Source organism: Hibiscus syriacus, unplaced genomic scaffold (genome assembly GCF_006381635.1).
Source record: "Hibiscus syriacus cultivar Baekdansim isolate YM2019G1 unplaced genomic scaffold, ASM638163v2 tig00112738_pilon, whole genome shotgun sequence".
Lineage (NCBI taxonomy): Eukaryota > Viridiplantae > Streptophyta > Magnoliopsida > Malvales > Malvaceae > Hibiscus > Hibiscus syriacus.
This window is the reverse complement of record NW_024063392.1, coordinates 6075993-6095974: the sequence shown is the minus strand read 5'-3', so window position 1 is coordinate 6095974 and position 19982 is coordinate 6075993. Positions and strand designations below refer to the sequence as shown.

The 19982-nt window shown below is 30.0% G+C and overlaps 1 protein-coding gene across 1 annotated transcript; it reads left to right on the top strand.

Annotated features, from left to right (window-relative positions):
* The first annotated feature begins 18386 nt into the window (after nucleotides 1–18386).
* On the top strand, nucleotides 18387–18917 carry LOC120182970 (nuclear transcription factor Y subunit B-4-like). Its single transcript, XM_039187780.1, has one exon. The coding sequence runs from the start codon at nucleotides 18387–18389 to the stop codon at nucleotides 18915–18917; it is 531 nt and encodes a 176-aa protein (XP_039043711.1).
* Nucleotides 18918–19982: the final 1065 nt, after the last annotated feature.

The window sequence follows — 19982 nt, the reverse complement described above, 5'->3', positions numbered from 1 at the left end:
TAGTTGAGATTGCTTTCCTTGGTCATATAGTATCTACAGAGGGTATAAGAGTGGATCCTAAAAAGATTCAAGCTATAGTGGATTCGCAACCCCAGGGAATGTTTCTAAAGTTCAAAGTTTCTTGGGACTCACTGGTTATTATAGGAGATTTGTGGAAAAAAAATCGATGATAGCTCTGCCTCTAACTAGGTTGTTGCGGAAAGATATACCTTTTGTTTGGATAGACAGATGCCAGGAAAGTTTTGATATGCTCAAGAGAATAGTAATGGAGGCTCCCATTCTTGTGCAACTTGAGTCAGGAAAGGATTATGTCGTTTTCAGTGATGCATCCCATAACGGATTGGGATATGTACTAATGCAAGAGAGGAAAGTCGTGGCCAATGCCTCAAGACAATTGAAGAATCATGAGAGAAATTACCCAACCATGATTTAGAATTCGCGGCAGTAGTGTTTGCTTTGAAAATCTGGCGCCATTATCTGTACGGTGAGCGTTTCCATGTTTATACATACCATAAAAGTCTAAAGTATTTGTTGACTCAGAAAGAGTTGAACTTAAGGCAGAGAAGATGGATTGATCTCTTAAAGGATTATGATTTGGTTATTGACTATCATCTGGGAAAAGCTAATGTGGTAGCAGATGCACTCAGTATAAAGACTTTTACAGCTTTAAGGGCTTTAGATGCGCGTATGTATTTAAAAGAATATGGTACTTTAATTGTCGAATTAAAGTTGATACTGATGTTTTTGGATCAGGAGCTACAAGGTAGAGATAAGAAAAGTTTGATAAAATTGGCGTATGTTGAAAAAAAGAAGAGATTAAAGATTTTGAATTAAGGGAAGATGGATGCTTATATTACCGGGGAAAACTTTGCATTCCCGTTGATGATTGTTTGAGGAGAGATATTCTTTACGAAGCCCATTATAACCCTTTGACTATGCACCCAAGCGGGAATAAGATGTATCAAGACTTGAAGAGTCGTTATTGGTGGTCTGGCATGAAAAGAGATGTTACAGAGTTTGTTGCATAATGTTTGACATGTCAGCAAGTGAAAGATGAACATCAAGTGCCATCCGGGTTATTACAGCCAATATCCATTCCTGATTGGAAGTGGGAGCGAGTCACGATGGATTTTGTTTCAGGGCTACCATTGACACCGGGTAAAAAGGACTCGATATGGGTAATTGTAGACAGATTAACCAAGACGGATCATTTCCTTCCAGTTCGAGTAGACTACTCAATGAATAAATATGTTGAGCTGTATATAAATGACATAGTTAGACTGCACGGAGTACTGATATCGATAGTGTCCGATCGAGACCCTAGGTTTACTTCAAGATTTTGGAAGTCTTTATATGCGGCATTGGGTACTCGATTGAACTTTAGTACAGCTTTTCATCCCCAGACAGATGGGCAGTTAGAGTGAGCTATTGAGATACTAGAGGATATACTTAGGGCATGTGTTATTTAATTTATAGGATCGTGGGAAAAGTATTTGCCTTTATCATAATTTGCGTATAATAATAGTTATCAATCTAGTATTAAGATGGTCCCGTATGAAGCTCTATATGGGAGAAAATACAGAACATCATTAAATTGGTTTGAATTAAAATATCTGGATTTGGTTGGCCCAGACTTACTGAAAGATATGGAGGACAAAGTGAAGATTATCCATAACAATCTAAAGATAGCCTCAGACCGACAGAAGTCCTATGTAGATTTGAAAAGAAAAGAAATAGAATACCAGGAGGGAGACAAAGTATTTTTGAGAGTATCGCTTTGGAAAAAATGTTACGTTTTGGACGAAATGGAAAGTTGAGTCCGAGGTTCATTGGACCGTATAAGATATTAAAAAGGGTTGGACTCGTAGCTTATCAGTTAGTTTTGCCTCCAGACATGGATAAGATCCACAATGTATTTCACGTATCGATGCTTAGAAGGTATATATCAGATCCCTCGCATGTTATTTCTCGTAAAGAAATAGAGATCCGACCAGATTTGACTTATGAGGAAGAACCAGTACAAATATTGACTAAGGAAACCAAGGAATTGCTTAATAAATAGATTTCGTTGGTTAAAGTGCTTTGGCAGAATCATAAGGTGGAAGAGGCTACCTGGGAAAGAGAATAGGATATGAAAAAGTAATTTCCACATCTCTTTGCTTCAGGTACTTCTTTAAAATTTAGGGATGAATTTTATTAAGGGGAGAATTATAATGCTCCAAATACTGATTTAGGGACTATATTGAAATGATTCAAAAATATGACAATTTATTCTATTAAATAATGAAAGATGAGAATAATTAGGATTAATAGTTAAGACTAACTTGTGACTATGGATTATTAAGAGGGCATTTTGGTCCTTTATATGAAAGAGAATATAAAGTGTATTTTAAATTGGTATTAAAGATAAGGGAAAAGGGGATTAGGTTGGATAAAGTATTCTTTCTATTTTCTTCCTCTTTTTCCCCGTAACTAAGCTTATCCCTAGTTCAAAGGTAAGTTTTCAAATTAATGGTTTATTCCTTCAATTTTTGTTGGTTATTGAAGCTTTGTATATGATGAAAGCTTAAGGAATGTTTAGATGAGATTAAAACTAAGTTATGAATGAGATGTTAGAGATTAAAAAAATGGGTTTTTGAGTGATATGTTGAAATAGAAGGGTTTATGGATTGTTATGGGTAAAATTGACTTGTCAAAAAAGTAAATGAATGATTAGAAGCCTAAAATGAGTTTAAAAACAACTTGGAAATTTTGGTATGATTCTAAGAATCAAATGCATTTGAGAGATACTAGATGTTTTAAGTATCTAAATGAAGGAAAGTTAGTAGGGTTAAGTAGAGAAGTGTTACATAGTATTGTTAGGGGTAAATGAGAGGAAAATTGGCCAAATTTGGCTATGTTTCAGGTTGAAAACTGGAATATCTGAGCAGGGCATTAGTACTGATAGAACAATACTGATACTATAGGAAAAAAATGGGTTGAATTATATGAGAAGTATCGATACTGATTCAATCAATATCGATACTCATGAGGTAGTATCGATACCATGGTAAGGGTATATATAACAGGTAACATCGAAACTAATTTTGGTATTGATACCGGAAGGGGTATCAATACCATAACATAGTAGTATTGATACCATGGTGAGGGTATCGATACCAAGCCACATTGAAGCTAATTTTGGTATCGATATAGGAAGGGGATATCGATACCATAGTAGGGTAGTATCGATACCATGGTAGGGGTATCGATACTAAATGGCAAGAAATTTTAAGTTGGGTTGATATTGTTGTAAAAAGGTTAATAATAAGTATTTTGATTAATGTTTAAGTTATAATTGTTAGGAAATAGACTAACAATTGGTATTATGCATGTATTTAATGAATATGGGATAGATCGAAATGAAACTCCCGAGTTGAGAAAGGCGAAAGGTAAGGGCCAAGTTCCGGAGTAATTATCTCCCAATTTAGATATCTAAGCAAGGTGAGACTTGTTAGTGCATTTAATCATGTTACTATATGTTGCGCTAATTATATATGTATGATTGTTTAAGATGTATATGGTGATTATGCAATAGGCACTAAATGTGCATTTCACGAAATTAATCTTATGTGGACGAATAATCGTTTCGGTAGTAAGTGTACATTTCATGGAATTCATCCTATGTGGATGAATAACCATTTCAACACTAAGTGTGTATTTCATGGAATTCATCCTATGTAGATGAATAACCGTTTCGGCACTAAGTGTGCATTTCACGGAATTCATCCTATGTGGATGAATAACCGTTTTGGCACTAAGTGTGCATTTCACGGAATTCATCCTATGTGGATGAATAATTGTTTCGGCACTAAGTGTGTATTTCATGGAATTCATCCTATGTGGATGAATAACCGTTTCGGCACTAAGTGTGCATTCCACGAAATTCATCCTAGGTGGATGAATAATCATTTCGACACTAAGTGTGCATTTCACGGAATTCACCTTATGAGGATGAATAACCGTTTTGGTGCTAGGTGTATAAAACACGAAATTCATAATTTGTTTATGAATGACGTGTGGGCACAACGTGTGCATTATAAAGAAATAGTAACGAATGGAAATAACAAATTGGTAATCGATCAATAAAGGTTAATGATATATTTATGGATTTTGTTATACGATTTGTTTTTGCCTCACTAAGTAATACTTAACGTGTGTTTATTTCATGCTTAGGTGGAACACAAGCTGAGTAAGGAGATCATTGGACATTCAGACAGAGTAACCTCATCAGTAACCGTATGACATACCCGTATACTTTTATTCTATTTTAGTTGGCATGTAATAGGGTTTAGTAAAACACTCTGAACAATATTTAGATTAAAACATTGTAAAATGATGAGATATTTGAACATCTCTTTTTGTTAATCTATTTAAGTTAATTTTTTTTTCTTTTAAATGAATTAAATGTTTTATAAAATGAAACAAAAATTTTACGAGATTTTGAATTAGGAACAATAACATTAGTGATGGGACATCTATACCTTGTATACGTATGGGTATACGGGATATGGGTTTTACATACGAAGCCTTTCAACGAGAAACTCCTAAGGGACTGCTACGGGTGGGGCTGCTAGTGATGCAGAGGTAGAGGGTGCAACTGGCGTCCTAGGAATGAGACAAACTATTGCCTAAGTGCAGACATGAGGTCCCTGAAGAAGGTTGCCTTATCGATACCCGCATCTTCTAGAATCTCAAACTTTGATTCTAGGATATACTCGTCACCAATATCTCTAGTAAGGGAAGCTCGAATCTTCTTTCAACCCTCATGACTAGGAGTGGTACTATCAGCCATCATCTATGTCTACAATTAAAAATGAAAAATATGTCATTATAGCCATTACACGAATAATTTACTAAATCTTACCTACGGCTCCTAGGAATGACTAAACCTAACACTCTAATACCACTAAATGTAACAACCTAATCCAATCTGACCCGAATGTCAAAAGACTAAGATATTACACGGAAAACTAAAATGACTAACCCAAAATTTTCTTTCAAATCACATGCAAATAATTATTATAAAAACCATCGATAATAGTTTTAAGGTAAAACATAACATTAATTCAGATGATAAAATACATGGGAGTACCCAATGGTAAATGTTCAAAAATACAATAAGTTTAAACAAAGTTGTGACTTGAATTAATACAAGTTCCATAAAGTACATGGCCTCTAAAAGACTCAAGACTTACTCTCAAAAGCATCTAATTTGGAATGTATCTGCACGATGAACTCCTCGTCGATCCTCTAATGAACTGTGCATGAAAACAAATTTCAAACACTGAGCTTGAGCTTACAAGCTCAGTGCCACACTAATAACTATATTGTACTGCATGCATTCATTTTATGAACATGCTGACAAGTAGAAGTATGAGCATACAAAAGTATTTAGTATGTGCTGAGGTAGGTCTAGTGGTGTGATTAGAAGAATTTTCTACATATCAAGATGACACCCTAGCCTACCAATGATACCCTCGGATATTCTGGTGAGATCTAGAATTTTTTACATCGGAAGCATATAACCGTCCAACTTACTCTGTCGAGTCATGGGGCATCTACGCCCACGCGGTAACTGAAGTGACTTAGCACCAATTGACATATCCGTATAATTCTAGCAAATCAATAGTGTTCAACTACCAAAGTAACTCAGGTGTCCTAGTTATTTCTTAAGCATCAAACAAGGGCTAGTATGTCATCCTAGTTTACTCAATTTCTAGTTGTGTTTACAATTATTTAAGGTGTTCTCACTTGTAGTATTATTTCATAGGTTAGGACAACCCTATACCACTTTTACCCATATATTTAACTTAGAAGGATTTCTTATCCAAATAATGACGAGAGTATTGATACTTTACTTAGAGTATTGATCTTACGGACTGAAGTATCGATAATTCCCTTGGTATCAACACATATTTTGGGTTCAATTTTTGGAAAAATTAAGGTGAGTATCGATACCCTTAGTTAGGGTATCGATACCATCTCTATGGTATCGATACTCCCCTGAATATCAGTACCAAAATGGATTACAATAATATAACTCTAAACATTGGTATCAATACCCCTCCTCAAGTATTGATACCCTAAAGAAAATATTAATACCCTATGAACTGGTATCAATACTCTTGACCCCAAATTCCTTATTTTAAGCCATAGAAAGAATAATATTGGTATTGTTCCTCTAGTATCGATACTCATGCCCAAATGCTATGGCTTGGGCATGAAAGTGTACCCAAAACCCTACTCATTCTCCCTTATAAGTCTACCAAGAAATGTTTAAGTCTTATGTGATTTATTAGAGGTAAAAAGGAGTCACCTTTCATGCTTTAAAACATCATAAATGAAATTCACCATGAAAATGCTTGGGCATGCTTCCTCAATTCAACTAACCCACCATGAACATCTAATGATCTACATGTAGTATAGACAAATTAGTAATGTATTAAATTAGTGCTAGATTGCTAAAAAATGTCCTAGCTCAACCAATAACCAATTTTCCTTGTCTTTGGTCTTAAAACTTTCCCCAATCTCCTTCACTAATCATAACAGAGGAAATGAAGTATTGAACCATTTAGGATACTAAGATAAGGTTAGGAACATTTCTTTGAATTTAAATCTTTTGAAAACGGGTTGGAATCTATGGTTTCTTAAACCCTCACTAAACCCCCATTTAGGGCCACTTGGCTAAATCTTGATTTTAAAGGCTTGAAAAGAATCTAGCGAGGAGTAGAATACAACTCTTACTTTGGTGTCTACAAAATGAACTTGCAAGACTTCAAACCTCCAACCTTTGATTGTTCCTTGGGGAGGAGGAAGATGATGAAGAATGAAAAAAGAAGACAAGGAAGTGTGGGGAAAAAGAGAATAGAGTCAAACATGATATCATCAAACATAAATGGGGAATCATTCTTTGTTTTAAAAGATGGGATATTAGCACTTTTAGTCTTTCCTCTTTTGCCAAGAGACTGAAAATGTCCTTTTTATTTGTTTTTGGGCTTAACGTAAGCCCAAATTCCACTCACTTGAACCAAGGCTTTATACAAAGCTAAATGGGTTTATCTATGGCCCCTACGGTTTAGTTCGGGACTCCTAACCCGGTATTCAGGTTTACAATTATTGATCCTTGTTTTTTAGTATAACTTATATTATAGACAATCATATTGATGTTTTAATGTTATATGTATGTGTATGTTTTATTTAAATGTTATATTCCTTAGTATATACATGTTGAGTAATAGTTGTCATTTAGTTAAGTGTGTAGTATGTTTATACTAATATATATCATATTGTTTAAGTATGGATTATTTATATGTGAACATTCGTTACATTTTTTTTAATTTTAATAAATAATTTTTAAATGTTTGTGTAATATATATATATATATATATATATATATATATATTATAAAAAAATTACTCTTTTGTGAGTTGTTTAATGTTTCGCATTGAATACTTATGATAATAATAAAAAAATATCATTTTGTGCGAATAATTTATGGAGATGTGTCTTAATTGACAAAAAGCGTGTCTCTGAAAATTGTTCGTACAAAATAGTATGTTTTTATTCGAGTAAATATTAAATATATGTATTGTTAGCTAAAAATTAAGGCAATTTTATTTTATGATGAGAATATATGGAAATACGCCTTAACTAGCAAGGAGTATGTTCCTAAGAATTCTTCATATGAAATGACATCATTTTATTACTTGAATATTTTTGAACGTATTAAATAAAAATATAAGTTATTAAGAATATTAAGGCAATGATATTTTATATGGTGAATATATGGAAATGTCCTTTAACTGGTAAGGAGTGTGTTTTTGATGATTGTTCGTATAAAAGACTATTCTTTTAAATTTTTATTTTAAAGAAAAGAATCATAAGTTAAATACATATTTAAGTTCACAAAATTTCAATATTTAGATGATGTATAATCGTTTATGTACAATTTTTGGGCGTCGCGGGGGTGCTCACCCTTTTTCATGTGTAACCGACTCTCAAACTCTTTTCAAAAATGAGTTTTTGGTTAAACGAATGTTAGTTTTATATTTCAACTTAGTTTTTCTTTAAAAAAATATTTTGAAAGATAATTTTAGGTATGCGACTTATCAAACCCAAAGGTCGATGGAGACTCCGAATTTGTTTTTTTTCCTTTTAAAATCTCTTTTTTAAAATTAAGTTGGATCGATCCCCACCTATGACCAGTCAAAACTTTAAGGACTATTCCGACATGAATCATTCAAGATTCTCAATGAAATAAATTTAATGATTTATTTCTCTTACAAAGTTAGAATCAACACAAAATTCTAACGATGAAATAAATTCAATGATTTATTATTTTGTAGGGTTATACCTTCTATTTAACGAAGAGATTAATAGCACTAAAACCCAAAATAAATATATCACGGCAATTTGAATTTGTTTAACAAATAGAAATCAAAGGAAAACAATCATTTAATTTTAGCAACTCAATAATCAAAAGGAACTAATCCTTTTATTTTAATTTTCGCAACTAAATAATCAGAATGAATCATTTGATTTTTATTTCCGCAGTTGAGTAATCAAAAGAAAGTAATCTTTTTATTTTAATTTTGGTAACCAAATAATTAAAACCTTGGATTAAACTTTAAATTCTTTTGTATCTACAAAATTTCCCAAACGAAATTATTAGTACGATAATAAAATTCATAGTGTTTCCAAAATTCAATCAATAATTATTATAATACTTAATAATAATTATAAATACCAATGATATTATTTATTCATATCATATATCTATATTAAAAGGCCAAAACATATATTATAATAATATCATAGCAATAATATCATGATTAATGCTTACATGCATTTTTAAGGGTGAAATCTTGTTATAACGATATTCCCAAATAATACCATAGCAAAGAAAGAATCACATTGATTCTTTAATTGCTCCATATTTATAAGACAACAACCACATATGCAAGAAAATCTATAGGCAACGAATCACATATATTCTTTATTTTCGATTTTGTTCTCGGAAAGAATCAAAATTCTAAAACAAAATCAGTAACCAACATTACGTTAACGATAATTTCTATTAAATAGATTTGACCACTTTGATATTAAGCAAACCTGTTAAAACGGTAAGATAAATCCTGAAAATAAATTTATTTTCTTTTTCACGATTTTCCCAAAATTTTTGTATCGTTCCAAAAAGGTAGAAGATAAAATGTCTTAAGATTGTTAGAAATATAACAATCCGAGACAAAAAAAAGGAAAAATTAAAAATAAATTAGTTGGCACCAAGGTGCCAAGTAGGGGTGTAAACGAGCCGAGTCAAGCTCGAGTATTGCCGAGCTCGAATCGAACTCGAAAACTTTAAATGTAAGCTCGACTCGACTCCAAAACTCACGAGTCTAAAATTTTCAAGCTCGACTCGAACTCGAAAGATAATAATGAAACTCGACTCGAACTCGAAAAGGTTCGAACTCAAAAAAACCAAGAGCTTAACTGAAACTCAAGACTCAAGCTCAATTGAAACTCGATTTTGAGCTCGATTCAAGCTCGCTTTTGAGCTCGAATCAAGCTCGATTTTGAGCTCGATTCAAGCTCGATTTTGAGCTCGATTTTAAACTCGATTCAAGCTCGAAGACAGATTAATTTTTAATTGTTGAAACCATCCCCCTTTTATACACTCTCTTTACCCCTTATTCCCCAAAAACAACCGATGTGGGATATGAACTACTTTCAAAACAGCTCAGCAACAGCAATGGTCAAGTTTCTGGAACAATGGCTAACAACTTTTGAAACCCATCCCCCTTTTATACGTAATCATCCCTTTCTTTTATTCAGAGATTGAAATTAACTTCAGACGAAACTAATATCTTCTTGCAAAACAAAAATGGCTAACACAAACTCCATTAATACACAGTTCTTCCCATTAATTTCAATTGCCTCTGGATTGGATTATTCTACTTTCTGGAACTCAATAACTATAATGCACAATCATAATCTTGTTTTTCCTCTTAATCTGACTCGTACGACATGACGATGCCGTACTTTGTTTCCGCCATGAAAGCCACTGCAAAAGCAGAAGGCATGGAGTTAAACATGTGGTCGTCGATGACATCAATGCTGGTTTCCGTTCTTTTGATGAACCAACCAATGATTCTTGGCCTTGATTCGACGTAGGCCTTTCGAGAAGCGTATCAGATTGTCTTCTCGAATCTTCGGTTCTTTTTCTTCTCTTTGTATCGTAAAACTCGAACCTCTCGGTCAAGTCCGCCTACTCGGGAAGCTTGGTTGTTGATTCCGACAACGTTTGGATCAGTCATGGTTGGAATTGTTCCTACTTCAAGTGACGAAGATGAAACTTGAAAGTTTTATAAAATTTTGTCAAATTATAATTTAGTCCCTCTGTTATTATTACTTTTGAGATTTAATCATCTACTTTAATTTGATAATCTAATAAATTATGTTGAAATATCTTTTTCATCATCAATTTTTTAAGTTATAAAATAATCTTTAAACAACATAAATAATATTAAAAAATTTCAAATTATTATAAAATGATCATTAAACTTATTAAACTATTTTAAAATGATTCTAAAAACCTACCTAATTGTTATAAAAACAATATTCAAATTTATCAAGAATTATCACTAATTTATAATATTTTAATAAATTTAATAACTATTTTGTAACTATCTAAACTTTCATATCTAAAAGACCCTTCCGACATAGTTTAATGATAATTTGTATAATTTAATCTAATAAATTTAGGTTCAATCGAATGAAATTGCATAAATTTGTTTTAAATGTTCAGGTGTCATTTATGTTATTTTCCATATTATTTTAGCTTAAATCGAATAGGATCAAATGCATATAAGACCATATAGTTTATGCGCATTTTGTATTAAAGTCATTGGTTTAATTCCAATTTTGTAAGTTTAATTTTACATTTACGTGAATTTAATCATCATTCTAAAGTTAGTATATTTAGCTTAAATTAGTCCTCACATTTAGATTTCTCTTAATTTAGTCCTTGTTTAGGATTGTTTTCTTTAATTAGTTGTGTATATTTATTTTGCATGTTGATATGTTTATGTATAAGTATGCGATTGATTTATTTAGGAGTCGCATAACATCATTTTGCATAATTTGTATGTTACCTTCATGTGCATAACTTAACCTCTATCACATAATTAGATTTAGGTTTTAGGGTTTATGGTTTAAGATTTAGGATTTATTGCAAAGACATTAATTAATCGACTTGATATCGATTTATGAGATAAGTACAATTTAGGATTTATGGTTTAGGGTTTATGATTTAGGATTTATGGGTTAGGGTTTAGGGTTCATTGTAAGTACATTAATTAAAATTTGAGGGTAGTTGTATTATAGAATTTTTAATATATTTTTAAAATTTTATAATTATCAATAGTGTATTTTTAATATATTTTTAATAATGTAATTTTAAAAAATCTAAAATTACAATATAACATTTTTTTGAGCTGCTCACGAGCTTTTCGAGTCGAGTATCGAGTAACTCGTTTAGGCTCGTTAAGAACTCGAGTCGAGTCCATTCGATTCGAGTATTTATCGAACCTTGATTGAGTCGATCTCGAGTAGCTCGCGATCTGTCTCGTCTCGTCTCATTTACAGCCCTAGTGCCAAGCCACCTTACACCGCATGCATCACCAATCAATAGATATGCTAAGGACGAAGCCAAGTAACCTTGAGGCAAAGTACAATCGATTCCACAACAAGATCTCATCGCAAAGTTAGTAAATATGAATCATGAATAAAACAAAACGAATAATAACATGAAAAATTATTCTATTAAATATTCAAAATGAATATAAAATAAATACACAATTGAAATAGAACAATCGATTGGAAGCGAGTTGAGGTCTGTAGCTACATAGTTTCTTTGAGACGGATTTTCGGTCACTCCTATGGTGCTTGAAATCATTGGTTGTCAGCCTCACAGGATACAATAACTTGATGGTCAACTACAATTGCACTTCTATAGAGATCACAAATTATTCTCTTGCCTTCATCTATTACCAAAAAAACTAGAGAAAAAGAAAAGAATTGTTTGAATTGTTTTTTAGTCGTAATAAGTTGTGTTTAACCTAACGGGTTTACATGGTATTTATAGGGGTTTCACATAGCGAACTATTGGAAATGTTTGTCCTAATTAAGCATTTAATAAAAGAGAATCAATAACCATAACAAGAAATTTCTAAAATTTCTGTATGAATTAAAGAATTCTTTTAATATCTATCCTTTTAATTTCAAAATTAAATTTTGAAAAGATATGTTATATTTGAGGAAAAAATATTTTAAATTTGGGTTAAAATATCTGCAAGCCCACGGAGGGCACGACCGATTCAGATAATTACGTTACCCATATCATGCACGTCTATACATTTACGAACAAACAATTGATTTCACGTTTTTCTCAATAACATTTGGGTCAATTTCTCATTTAAAAATTTAAAATTATAGATTTTTTCAACATTTTTCATAAAAAAAAAGAGAGAGATATGACTTCTTGAACTTTTCTTTTCTTTTCCTTTCTTTTCTTTATGTTATCTTTTTTTTTTCTCTTTATGTTGTATACTAATCCAACACTGAATAATTAATTAAGGGATGCTTTTGATATATTAATATGCTCTATGATATGTGACTGATTGCTTTATTTGTTAACTTTGTTTACAATTTGGTTTATTTTTATGCAAAATACCAAATGTAGAAATTATTGATACAAAACAATCTGATTATGGTTGCACCATTGACCACTGAAACTTGGTGTTATTTTTTATCATAAGCTTTCTCTTTTATTAAATATTTTTAGCTTGCTTGACATTTTATGGTCTACATTTTATTTGTTGATTTATCGAGTTTTAATATTTATTTTTCTGCTTAATTCTTTTTTATTGTCTTGTGGATCCTATTTATTTATCTTTTGTTTCTTTTTTTTTAAAGTATCTTAAAAATTCTAGTCTAAATAGATTAGTCTATAGTGAATATCACACACCGATGTTCACCACCAATGACAAACATCGATGTACACTACTAATATAAAATAAGATAAATTTTGTAAATGATTATTACATTTTTCTTAAATAATTATATTTGACATTAGATTTTTAAAAGTTACAAAATGGGCATTAAACTTTGGATTTTATTAAAATAAGTATCGATCATAAATATTGTTAAGAGGTGGTGTAGTATGCTAAATTAATGAGATATCCTAATTGTCCCTTCAATTATAACTAAAACATTTTATATTGTTTTCAATATTTGTAAGTAATAATTTAAAAAAATATATAAAATTTGTATTTTTTTAAAAAAATAAATGATTTTTTTAAATTAAATTTTTTTATACTTTTGTATTTTTTTACTCATCAAATTATTTTATAAATAATTCTTTATTTAATTGTTGTTGTATTTATAAAATTAAAAAATTATAACTTTCCAGATCCAAAAATTCAATTATCAAACAATGAAATTATTTTTTATAGAATGATGTGATTCAAGCATTTAATGTGTTTTTAAAAATTTTAAACATAATTTGAAAACAATAAATTATAGTATCGTATTTATAAGAAAAGCATATCCAAACTTAAGTAAAAATAATCAAAATAATTCTTAAATTTTGAAAATATATCAAATAATTTATATGGTATAAATTCAATATTATAATAAGAAACTAAAAATTAATATTTAAGTTATTTTTTTATATTTTTTTTTCAACTCAACGAACTTAATAGAAATTATTTTAATTAAAATTAATAGTAAAATAAAATTTTAGTTACAATTAAATGGTGAAATGAGATATTTTCCATTAATTTAGCACATCACTTCACCATTTTAATGGTAAATTATGTTGTTATGCGTATTTTGTAACAAAATCTAAATTTTTTAATGCTTATTATGTAACTTTTAAAATTTTGGTGTTTAAAAAGGCTATTTTAAAAACAGTTTAATGTCCATTTATGAATTTGACCCTATAAAAATAGTGATGATTTCAATGTATGGCATCCATTCTAAAATTTTAGAAGTCTAAATAGATACTTGTTATATTCATCTTTTTTTTATGGTTATCCATTGTTTCTTTAGAAAGATTTGGGCTCCTCTCCGTTGAATTATCGATTATGATAGACTTTTTGAAAATGTTGTGAAAACCATACAAATATAGTATCTTGTTATTAGTGTGAGATTCTAAGAGTTAAGAACTCTTAAGATGGAATTTAATTTTTAAAAAGAGTATGAGAGAGTGGTTTACTGAGGATCAAGATAAGTGTTCTCTTATTGAATTTGATGATGATCTTGAATGCGATTTTACAAATGTAGAATTGATTAAATTTGATTTGTGTTAGTAAATATATTATTTATTTTCTTTCTCTACTAGTGGGCACTAATTATCAGCTGGAAGACAAAAACAACAGTTCCATGTGTAAATATCTTATAGGTTGAATTTGGTTAAGAGGTTCAAAAATAATCATTCATATTCTAACAGCAAACGCAAACAATTAAATTGGATTTTGGGGTTTATTTTTCCCAGAGTGGCAATGGTGATTCTTTTAAGAAATAATGAAAGCAAAGGATACGTACCTGAAAATAATTAAATAAACGCAGTTTGATAGTTTACTCCTGGTTTTCCTGTGATTCATATTCGCAGTACATCATCAAGCACCCACTAATCAACTAAGCATTTCTTTAAGTAGCAGTGGGGAATACAAGACACATATATGTTCCAAAAGCAGGAAAATTTTAGTTATATATATGATAAACTCATTTTAGTTTTATTAAAAAATATATATACATTTAGTTTAATGGCTGAGATTTACTATCATTTGAATATAAAATCAACAAATTTTAGTAGTATTTTATTTCCATTTTTCCCCCTACTGAAAAGTTTAAGTTTTGATACTATAACAAAGCAAAAGAATATTCAAATACGCTAAGATGCCCACCATATATAAGAATCTTGAATGATTTTCTTTATGATTGTATGTATAATCCCTCCTATTAATTTATACTCGTTTTACGATCAGTTTTCAGATTTCTCAACGATATTATCTTCAAAATTTAAAGTTAAACTTTCTCTTTTAAAATACAATATATTATATAATTACATCCAAAATTTATTATTTTTTCAATTAAATTTCTAAACTTTATATTTAATCAATATTTTTATAGTCAATATATTACAGTTCAAGTATTCTCGAAAAATTGAATTTAAATCGATAATGCATTGTAATTATCCTAAACTATTAAAAAACACGATTTTTATTAACATGATAGACAATCGTGGAACTAAAAACATAATAATTAATCTTTATAGATTTTAAAAGCAACATAAAGGATATCTTTATGTCAAAAAAATATTTTAAGAATACATTTGTTTGGTGAAAAATGATGAATGGACGACAAAATCATGTCCGCTTAACAGTGATTTCACGCAGGGGAGTACAATCTCGATGCAGAAATTACATACACAACCATGTTATACACATATATGGTGTGGTAATATTAAATTCAGGGTCGGATATATTCTCCTTTATACTGATATATTTATTGCATTCATTAACGAGGATATTGAGGGAATATATACAAAGGTGTGCACATGATCTTGCCTCTTTTCCAAACTGTTGCCACTGTATTTTTATATTCTTTCTTTCTGTATTTACTTTCAAAATCTTTGATTATGTACTCCAATTAATATAAGTCTTAAATTAAACACCACTCATCCAGCGTAAAGGTTGCATTTGATTCTGTCAACGAGGGTTTACCTGAAAAATAGGATACTTCAACCTTTAATGAGAAGAACGAAAATTATAAAGTAATTATTAAGTAGTGGAAAAGTATATTGTATTTTCGAATACATAAACCGGATCTGAAATTTAAAAATAATATTAGAAGAGGGATAATTATGATAGTCCAACATAAATAGTAAAATAGGCATAGAAATTGTGGAAAAAAAAAGAAAGTTATAAAATACTCGATTTATATCTATTTGAAAATTGAAAATTCATTTTTTCTAAACTGTAAAAAATATTATTATAATAATGTTTTTATCTTTTCATAATTTTATATAATTTTTATTATAGTTTGACTCGAATTCAAAGTGATATAAATTAAACTAAATTAATTGTGAAAATTAAGAAATATAGTTTGATTAAAAGTAATAATTTTATTTTTATTTTTATGTAGAAAAACTACTTTGAGTATATTTTATTTTTATGTAAAAAGTAAGAAATATAGTTTGATTAAAAGTAATATTCTTGATATTTATTTTATTGGACAACCATTATGTATACCATTTTATTTTAACATATTTAAATAAAAAAATAAAAAAGCAAGTATCATACATTATATTTATAGATATTTATTTAATTTTTTTACTATTTAACTTGTAATTATTCACATAGAAATTGTTTTATAAATATAATTTTTATAAAATAGTTTTTCATTCGCATCAAAAATATGATATAATTTATTAACTAAAGTGTGACTCGTATACGCGTGATCTTAGTTTTGGCCAGTTATTCCTCAACTGATTTTCAACAATTCTTCCCTACTTCTCATAGATATTAACAAAAAAAAAAAACCTTTGTTAAACCTAGGATTTAATTAATTAATTTTTCCGTATAAAACTTTTCATTTTTTAATCAAAGCACTTTGTCTTCGACAAAGCCATAGGGCAAGGGATAATAATCTTCCATTTCTCTCTCTATTAGTTAGGTAAACAAATTAACATATAACAAAAAAAAAGTATTTTAATGTTTATTATAATAAGCAACTCTGGTTAAGTATATTTAATATTTTGGTCAAACTGATCATATTTGTTCTCTCATATTTTTTTTTTTAAATTTGTAATTCTTGACCCATTAAAAATACTCTTTTTTCCTTTTCCTAGATTCTTCCTTTTGTAGAATTAAAATTAGATATAAAGTATATAAAAAAACCCCCTCATATTGGGAGTGTAAAAATGTATTTAACATAAAAATATATTAAAAGTATTGATATTTAAAATAAAATATATTCTATATTGGACTATGGAAACTTTATTTTGCACATGTTTATTTTAATATCATATATCTTATTGAAGATTTAGAATTTTATATTTTAGGGTTTATGATTTAGAGTTTATAATTTAGATTCAAAGATTTATAGTTTTAGATTTTAAGATTTATATTAAAATAGATAGATTAATAAATAAAGTTTACAAATTATGTGTATCAAATAATAGCTCTTAGAATAATCAAACAATTTTTTTTTTGGATTAACGTGCAGAACATCAAATATCTTCTCAAACTATTCTCTATCCAAGTTTAAATAATCGAACAACTTCCATCATCGATCAATAAATGATTAAGAAGATAAATCTCACCCTCAATACTATAAATAGTATGCTGCTGGCATATACAAAGTAAACAATAGTTATATTCATCGTGTTGGGTTTGGTGTTTTAAATATATAATATGATCATCAAGATTAATGATCTTAATAATTTCTGTCGAATTTTTTAACCTTTAATTGGTCTATACGTGGCATTATATACGAAGTCCAGAGTTTCAGGATCGTGTACCCGACCACATGACTTCGCAAATTAAAAAGCAATATAACTTCTTGTCGTGTAGTATGACATAATCTCATGTAAAAAAATCCCTAAATAGAAGGTAATCCAACTTTAGTAGTGTCTTAATTTTATAATTAATTCAGTCTCATTTTTAGGCCAAACAATTTTGGCTGCATAGCACACGTGCATATCTTAAAGTCCACAAATTTCAAATTCGTGACATTTTTTAAGGTTTTCTAGTTCCAACTTATTAAGAGCACTAAGTGTCAACTGTCAAGGACCATGGCACAGGATTAGATTGCTCCCACAAACCCCATAAGCAGCGGTATGCTAGTAGCCAAGTACTTCAATATATATAATATTATAGGCAAAAGAAAAAAAGGGACGGATCCAAGATTTTAGTTTAAATGTAAAATATAATTAATAATAGAAAATGTGGAGTAAAATCAAAATAAATCAAAACTTCCCTATTTTTTATGGTAAAAAAATTTGGGGGGCAATAGCCCCCAAGGCCTACATGGCTCCGTCATTGAAGAAAACCCTAACTCATACCAACATTGATAGATTAATTTTCATTGTGTTTTGTATTGATTTATCTTCCACGTCAAATCGAATAAACTTTATCGTTTTATTATATACATGTGTGTACACGTTACATAATGCTTTTCTAGATGCTTATATATGGTTATATATAATCTCAAGTTAGCACTTAGAAGAGACGAGTATGAGTTTAAGAGATATTAGATTTCTATTTTTTCTTTTAATAGAGATGTCTGATAACATTGGTATTATTTTAGATAGGGAAGACCTTGAGTACAACTTTGCTTCAGGCGCAGCAGCTGGTGGTACTGTAGCCTCAGGTGACGATGGCATCATCAAGGTTGAAGACCGGCTGCTTCCGATAGCGAACGTCGGCCGAATCATGAAGCAGATTCTACCCCCGAACGCGAAGATCTCCAAAGAAGCTAAAGAAACCATGCAGGAATGCGTGTCCGAGTTCATTAGCTTCGTCACCGGGGAGGCATCCGATAAGTGCCACAAGGAAAAGCGCAAGACCGTTAACGGGGATGATATTTGTTGGGCGATGGCGGCTCTAGGGTTCGATAACTACGCCGAGCACTTGAAGAGGTATTTGAATAGGTATAGGGAACAAGAAGGGGAGAGGGCTAGCTTGAACAAATCTTCTGGGAACCAAGAAGAAAAGGAAGAAAGATTGAATTACAGATCTGCGATTCAATCAACGCTGTTGAAGTTGAACGGCGTTGAGAGGATCGATAGCGCTCTTGCAAGGCCGTTTTGAAGGGATACCTTAACATTATGGTAAATTGTTCACTTTCAAGACATGAATTTAACATCATGTACTCCTATCTTATGTTTCTGTCAAGTTCTTATATATTTTCTCTTAGAATTATTGAGCTTTTTTTTAATTGGAGGTGTTTTGTTAAATAACCAGAAGCCTATGATATCTGAGTTCATAATTGGGATTTTTTTTGTGTGTGAAATTTTTAGGCTTTAGTTTATGCTCTTTTTCTTTTCTTACAGAAAATTTCGATTCTAAGGTCAATTCTTCTACTGCTTTTGACTGTTCTTCACCGGCACCAGAGAGTAAAGACTACAATTTATAACGAACGTCATAGATCTAATATGCATAGGAGTGATTATCCGATTGAGTCAAGTTGAATCGAGTTAAAAAATTGAGTTAGTCGATTTGATAAGTTATATTTTATAACTCAAATTTGAGATTTTTTTCAAATTAAATAAAAATTATAAAATTATTAATCGAATTAAATTGAGTGGAATAAAAGGGTAAAAAATATTTTTTTAATATTGAATTGAATAAAATTAACTTTTTTGAATCAAGTCGAATTTTAAACACTCCTAAACGAGGAGTGCTTATAAAACCCGACAGAGTAAAAAGGGTAAAGAGTTGGAAACTTTTAAGAATACTATGTATAATTTTTAAGCTTGTTTTCTAAATTAATTTGTAATTAGTCTTGAAATGAATGAACTGAGAAATCAAGGGTACTCATTTATCCTTTATAGTTGTACTATTTTGACGAATCAAACAATTTTAGTGATTAAAGAGATTATTGTTATTCTTAAAAATTATAAGTTTGAGTACGTCAATTATAGGAATGTTTGAAAATTTATTATCAAATTGTTGAGAATTTTTCAAATAGATACTACCCTGTGTACTAATAATAAAAATAGTCATAATTATCCAAGGATAGGGTTTGTTAGATCTTCGGACCTTAGTATTTGAACATTTATTTGTGTTTGTCGTGGAAACCCACATCAGATCTCGATCATGCTGCCATTAATATTGAATATACAGTTTTCCAGCAACTGAGGATGACTACAAGTC